Raw genomic sequence first — 7,876 nt, forward strand, 5'->3', positions numbered from 1 at the left:
ACTCCGCGATCTGCGTTACCAAGTCTGGTTGTAGGACTGACGCGACAAGGCGTCAGCTTTGATGTTTTTGGAACCAGGCCGATAAGTAATTTTGAAGTTGAACCGAGTGAAAAACAAGGCCCATCTAGCTTGACGGGGAGTGAGACGTTTAGCACTGTCAAGGTCTACCAGATTCTTATGGTCGGTAAGCACTACCACTATGTTTAGCACCTTCTAGGAAATGCCTCCATTCATCAAAAGCCATCTTTATGGCTAGTAACTCCCAGTTACCGATATCGTAGTTACACTCTGCTGGAGAGAACTTCCTAGAAAAAAATGCAACGGGACAGAGGTTAGTAAGAGCAGCTGACCCTTGAGATTAGACCGCTCCCACTCCTACCTCCGATTCGTCAACCTCCACAACAAAAGGAAGCTCAAATCCGGGTTGTGCCAGCACTGGAGCCTCTGAGAAACAACGCCGCAGTTTGTCGAATGCCTGAATAGCTTCCCAGGACCAGTTAACCAGATCCGCTCCCTTCTTAGTCAGATCCGTGAGGGGTTTAGCTATAAGGGAGAACCCCTTAATGAACTTCCTATAGTAATTTGCGAATCCCAGGAATCTCTGCAGTGCTTTGAGACTATTGGGTCGCTCCCAGTTTTCAATGGCCACTACTTTAAGCAGATCCATCCCAAACGAATTTGGGGTTATACGATACCCCAGAAATGAAACCTCCTGGATCCCGAACTGGCATTTCGACAACTTGGCATACAGATTATGCCATCTCAGAAGCTCCATAACAGTCCGGACATGCCTAATACGAGAAGCCCAGTCAGGAGAAAAAATCAAAATGTCATCTAGATAAACAACAAGAAAACATCCTAGATGCTCATGAAAAATGTAATTTACAAAGTGTTGGAAAACCGCTGGGGCATTACATAACCCAAAGGGCATACCCAGATATTCAAAATGGCCCTCTGGGGTATTGAAGGTGGTCTTCCACTCATCCCCTTCCCGGATTCTGATTAAGTTATATGCTCCCCGTAAGTCCACCTTGGAAAACTATTTAGCTCCCACTATCTGGTTGAACAAATCCGGGATGAGGGGTAGCGGGTGCTGGTTCTTGACCTTAATTTTATTCAATTCTCTGTAGTCAATACAGGGCCGAAGCCCTCCGTCTTTTTTGCCTACAAAAAAGAACCCCGCCCCCAAAGGAGAGGAGGAAGGACGAATATGACCCTTACAAAGATTATCCTTTATATATTCCCACATAGCCTCCCTCTCAGGACAGGACAGGTTAAAAATACGTCCCCTAGGAAATTTGACACTGGGGAGTAAATCAATTGAACAGTCATACGGTCTATGAGGAGGTAATACCTCCACTGCCTTCTCGTCAAATACATCCGCATAATCTGACAGAAATTCTGGAATCTTCCCCTGCCCAGGGGAGCACTCGGCAAGAGACACAGGAATACAATGGGAAATACACTCAGGACCCCACTGAACAAGCTCCCTGCCAGAACAATCAAACACAGGGTTATTTACCTCCAGCCAGGGTAATCCCAGAATCACATCAGAAGATAAATTGTGCATAAGAAGAAAATACAGATTTTCAACATGAACGGACCCCACCTTGACTTCTAGATGGGGGGAAATATACCGTACGTCCCCTTGGGCAAAGGGAGCAGAGTCAGCCCCAGTAATATTCTTTGGGCACCTGAGCCGCAGGGGACATGCCTCTAAACCAGAACAAAACATAGGGTTAATAAAATTTGCAGAGGACCCAGAGTCGATCTGGGCATAACCAGAAACGTTTTTCTCCCCCAACCTCAGAAAAATTGGCAAAAGTAGTTTATTATTTTGGGTGAAGGTAACCTGTGCGCCTGAGTAACCCCCTCGATAGTCGCTCAGGTGCCTGGAGCTTTCTGGCAGTTGTTCCGGTCTGAAAGGTCATCCTCTTACGCGGTGTCTAGCTTTGCCACAATACAGTCAGAGGTTGTTATGCAGACGGTGTGTCCGCCTGGCCTTGGCGTCTGTGGTCTCCACTTGCATGGGTTCCTCCATAGGGGGTGAAACAGGTGGGAAAGGTTTAGGGAAGGAAGTCGAAGACAATGAGGTTCTGTTATGGTCTGGGGTACCCCTCTCCCGCTGTCGGTCCCTCAATCGTCGGTCCACCCGGATGGCCAAAGTCATGCTTCCCTCGAGGGTGTCAGGACTCAGGTAAGCCACTAAAAGGTCTTTTAGCTGGTCACTCAGCCCGGCCCGGAATTGGAACCGGAGGGGGGAGTCGTTCCAAGTGGAAAGACCGCTCCACTGCTGGAGCTCTGAGCAGTACTCCTCAACCGGACGTTTACCCTACCGTAACATGGTCAGTTGTCGCTCAGCATTGGCTGCAGTGTCCGGGTCATCATACAGCAGGCCCAAAGCAGAGAAAAACCTGTCAACTGTCTGCAAGTCGGGAGAGTCAGGTGACAGGGAGAATGCCCATTCCCGAGGGGGCCCCTGGAGAAGGGACATAACTGTGCCCACTCTCTGAGCCTCGTTCCCAGAGGAGCAAGGACGCAGCCTGAAAAACAGATTACAACCCTCCCAGAAGGTGCGGAAACATCTCCTCTCCCCCTTGAATTTCTCTGGGAGCTGAACTGGAGGCTCAGGAGGTACCGGGGAGGTCATAGTAAACTGTCGGAGGGCCGTCTCCTGCTCTTGGACCCTTTCAGCCAGCTTCTGCACCATGGTGTTGAGCTGCTGCATGTGGTCCACTATGGCGGTCATGGCGTCCATGGTGACCGTGAGGCAAAACCAGTTTGGCTGGTTAATCTGTCAGGAACGGACGGTACAAACACGACAAGACAGTGGGCCCTAGGTCTGTACCTACCCACTGTCCCTACCTGCTTGCCTCGATCGGCCCTAGGCGGCCGTGGACAACCACGTAGACGTTCCCTACGCTGATTACGTGCACACAGAACGAGATGGACGAACATACATAAGAATAGTCTACAAGCCGGGTCAAAACCAAAACAGGCAGCAAAGTACAAAATCAGCAGGCAAAGGGATCGTCAAATAGTCAAGCAGAAGGTCAGATAACAAGTCCAGTCAAACAGAGGGATTAGGAAAGGGGTTTGCAGGAATAGACAGGGAAGCTGGAGCCAGGAGTTAACCAGGAGTTAGCCAGCACTGGAACTCTGCCTTAGCTTTGCTTTATACTGAGCAAGAGCCCAGTCCGGATCCTCATTGGACCGGCGCTCTGATCCTCCAGGCTGCAGACAGGCAGAGAAACCAGTCAATCACAGAGACCAGACAGGTGTAAAATCAAGTCCAGAAGCTTCTCAGCTTAACTCCTGCATGTCCGGAAGCTGAGAAGCAATCGGGTGTGGCACACAAAAGCAAAACACCAGGCCCAGTTCAGACCAGGCTACTGCAGATTCCTGACAACTTCCTTTTAAATCTACTATCTGTCCCATGATGCATCAGCACGGCATTACAGAACAAGTACCATCTTTGCCTGCTGGAAGGACAGTGTAATAATCCTCATCTCCACATATCTCTAAACAGGCTAAGAGTCTATAAGCATACAGTCAAGAAGTCTTTATTGTGTTTAGGTATTATTCATACTGCTGCAAGGAGGGTGGAAGAATTAGGTGCTAAGCCGGAATTTAGAGAATTCTAAAATTTGCCACGGGTGGTATAAGAATTGTTGAGTAGGTTTTTTAATATGTGGCTTTGAAGCTATTGGAGCCAGAGCTCGTTAATTTGTAGGATATCGCTGTTGAGACTCGCTGTGATCAGGAGATTTATCCACAGAGAGAACATGGTGGCCAAGCGGTCCACACCCTGGCCGCTCGCTAGTTCCCAAGGTTTAGTCTTATAGACTATAATTAGGCCAAACTGTCAGGAAGTGGATCGCACGACCGTCACACTCTCTATCCGGAACACTCTCCTGATCCCAATGATCCATAACTTTTGACATGCCTGATGACATGTTAAAAGTTCTTTTTATTGACAGTGACTCTTTAATGTCTAGAGTTAGGGGAACAGAGAGAGATGTAAGTAAGGGATTGATCAAATGAGATTGACACTTTTACTGTCCATAAAATTATTATGCTGTCATGCATAATAAAAGTGTGCCCCATGCATGACAGCATAATAATTTTATGGACAGTAAAAGTGTCAATCTCATTTGATCAACCCCTCACTTACATCTCTCTCTGTCCTATATACAGAACCTTCCCCTAACTCTAGACATTAAAGAGTCACTGTCAATAAAATGAAATTTTAACATCGCCCACTGGGAAAATTTTATATATATATATATATATATATATATATATATATATAATTTTTTTTCCCAGTGGGCCATCATCCCTACAGTATAGTCTACTATAAATATTTTTTTTCTTGTCTGTGTTCTTTTTTCATTTACCCAATAACCAGTTGTTCTGTGCATCTACCCTGGATCTTTCCCTTATAATAAATGTAGATGCCGCACAAGCTCATATGCCCAAGTGACCACTTTGATATTGTTCGTACATTACCAAAATGTGCATAATAAGCCTGAAGCAAGAACACTTTCCCTGTGCTTAAAAAATAATGTTTATATTCATGTAATGTTCATAATCATCTATACTCATGGAAATGGGTTTTTTACGTTATGGGTTTATCGTACTTACTTGGCTAAAAGTGCTATTTTGGTTTGGAAAACTGTGTTAAGGGTTCTTTTTCTCTATAAATTATTTTGTATGGTCATGAATAAAAAAAAAAGTAGCTTTGTAAAATAAGCCTTTTTTGTATTGCACACTGGATTCCAGCTATGTGAATGCAGCCAGCAGTGTAAACAATGGCAGCAATCACTCAGCAGTTGTCATGGCTATGTTTATAAAAAAATAAAATAAAACCGTTTACAGCCCCTTTAAGGCCACGTTCAAACCTTATTGTTTCATTATGGGTTTGTCCAATACAATAATACTGTGAGTGAGATTTACAAAAAGGAAAATGATTTTAGGACCTGTATGCTTTCGAGGGTAAACAATCACAGTTTTCAGTAGAATCCAGTTGATAAACATTTCCTATAACTGAATAAATGAGCCAAAACAGACGTACATCTATAAATCTGGGAATCGGGAAAGCAATGCACATCTTGTTTCAGAAACTGCAAGCCAGCACATTGCATTAGCCATTTTTTGGATTGCATTAGGTGTTGCTCTTAGTAAACACTTAGATATCTGTAAGATAGATGGTTGCTGCTATCTTATCTTGTCACTACTGCTTTATGATACCATCTGTTGGTTCATAAATTTTACTTTCTGTATCTATAATATGTTGAACCTTTTAATACATTTTTGCCTTTTTTTAATTTAGATTGCACGTGAGCTGCACCAGTTTACATTTGACCTCTTTGTGAAGGCGCAGATGGTGAGCGTGGATTTCCCCGAGATGATGTCTGAAATAATTTCAGTACAAGTTCCCAAGATTCTATCCGGCAGAGTCAAGCCCCTCTACTTCCATAATTCATGAGAAGCCCTTCTGGGCAATTTCTCTCCCCCCTGCAGTGTGCCTTAAGGGTCACCATGTACAGATATGCAAAATGGACTCTACCGGCAGCCTTCATCATGTCATGCCATGCAGGCATGACCTCTTCATCCATTGGTGTGTTCAGGACAGTTGTCATGCAAACAACCTTCTGAGATGTGTGCCACGTCACCGACCCGCAAACTACTGGAGGACTGATCTGAAGACAGTTTTGATTTTGCTACCAGACTATAGAGGTTTTGTGTGTTTTGGAATATAGACTGGGAATTTGTGAGGAAATATGGGAATCACGAGTTTAATTCTGTGCATAAGTTCTTTGTCAGCTTACACATCGGTATATACTCTAAAAACAAGCAGTGCAGGGGAGAACCCAAATTTTATATACAGAAAGGTACACTAAAAGCACTTATTCTCCTGGCTGCAAACTCCAGGCAAAATGGCAATTCTTTCTCCTTGCCTATTTTCTTTGATAGATTCAGTGCTGATTATGCACTCTTGTTTTCCAGCCAGGAGATGTCAGGGCTACATCAAAAGCCAAAGGGATGATTGAGTACTTCAGCCTGCTGAAGCAACACCTCTGATACATGACTCTTTGATTGAGAATCACAGCTGTACTTATAATACGGGGTTCTGTACTCCCTCTGATTGTGGACGGGATAAGGAGACTGGAAACTTTCAGATAAATACACAGAAATTCTTGCTGAATAAGGTCAACGCCGTTTCACTTACAGCACCTCCAAAGGAAAATGGCTTGGTCCACTCTCTTCTCAATCGATTCTCCTTCTTCTGTATCTTCTATAACCATATCCTAAAGACCAAGGCAGTAAAGTTAAACACTACGGCTTTTTTTTCTACCACGTGCTCCATGTAACATGCTCCTATTGCATTTTTAATATATAAACTTCATCACACTTTTTAGTCAGCATGTATATATCTGGAATCTAACCAGTAAGCGCACAGTTTATATACATTACATAACAAAAAATGTGTCACATATAACAATTGTAGTATTTACAGAAATCTATCATTTTACTTTTTTTTTTTCTAGCGTTCTAAATGGACATAGGTGCTTTATTCTCCGTGAATTCCCACTAAGTATCTGATATTTCTCTCATTTCGGGTTCTTAAAATAAGATTTCTATCAATTTACATATGATTATCCTCTACTTTATCCAACAATTTGATCAAACATGGAGTCTTTACCAAAAGGAAAAATTTCTTAGATGGCCCAATTAAAAACACCTAATAAATAGTTCTCATGACGACAATCACCACTAGATTTGGTATAGCAAAGATACTAATAAAAGGCCATAAACATAAATAAAAACTACATTTTTTTATTTTAAATGAAATGGAAAAACTCAATAACCTAATATACGGAAAAAAAAAATCTTTATCCATGGTCATTAATAGACTAAATACAATACAGCCCTGTAAACTGTGCTACACAGACTCATTACAGGTATAGGCTGTGTTAACACACTGTCAAAATGTCTGCTGCGTTTTTGGGCGGCCAACAGCAAATAACGGCCGCTATTTCATAATGCCCTCCATTATGTATAAAATAACAGCTGTCATTGCAAATGTTGGCCGTCTAAAAAGATGTCTGTAAACCATTCAAAAAAATGCATAGTGGGAACATAGCCATAAAAATGTTATATATAATATACACAGCCTACCGCTCAAGCCATAAAAACACAATACTCCACAAATATTATTCCTTAATATTATACAGTTTGGTCCCTGGTTGACACCTTTCATGGCCAGGGGAGTAAGTCTGAAATTGGACCCTCTGATCTCCGAACAAGACCCTTCTCTTTTCCATAAGTGAAGGGAAGGATCATGTATGGAGATGTATGGAGCATGGAGATTTTCCAACATATCAGAAAAGTTTCCTATGACATAACAACACACACACTCACACACATCTAGTTGTCTCACAAGGTAACAGGCAGATGGATTTGGTGAATCCCAAAAAACACAAAAGGATTTGCTCACAGTGATTTTAATCCTGATCTAACAGACATCAGTTATTTGCTCTAATCATTAGAATTTACATGTAATGAATACTAACCCTAATAGAGGCGATAAATATTACTGCCTGCAACATAAACCTTTTTTACACAACTAGCACCAGAAGTGTTTTAGAAAATTTCAAACACTTTCACACCTGGCTCAACAAAGAGAGTAGCTTACTATAAAGTGGGTGGGTTTTAAAGGGGTAATCCAGGATTAGAAAAAAACACAGTTATTTTCTTGCAAAAACAGCACCACACCACGCTGAGCTGCAAGACCACACCCAAACTAAGGACTGCAGTGTTTCTGGAACAACAAAACAATGTATTTGTTTGCCTGGATAAGCCCTTTAAATAT

The 7,876-nt window shown here is 42.6% G+C and overlaps 1 protein-coding gene across 2 annotated transcripts in view; it reads left to right on the top strand.

The window, feature by feature from the left end:
- The window catches only part of AR (androgen receptor), a 261,278-nt gene extending 254,056 nt beyond the window's left edge, over window positions 1-7,222 (top strand). For both annotated transcript variants that reach the window (XM_069943376.1, XM_069943377.1), the window contains exon 8: window positions 5,333-7,222. In XM_069943376.1, coding sequence (XP_069799477.1) covers window positions 5,333-5,488 — 156 coding nt within the window. In that variant the 3' untranslated portion in view covers window positions 5,489-7,222. The remainder of the gene's footprint in view (window positions 1-5,332) is intronic.
- Window positions 7,223-7,876: the final 654 nt, after the last annotated feature.

Source organism: Dendropsophus ebraccatus, chromosome 10 (genome assembly GCF_027789765.1).
Source record: "Dendropsophus ebraccatus isolate aDenEbr1 chromosome 10, aDenEbr1.pat, whole genome shotgun sequence".
Classification (NCBI taxonomy): Eukaryota; Metazoa; Chordata; class Amphibia; order Anura; family Hylidae; genus Dendropsophus; species Dendropsophus ebraccatus.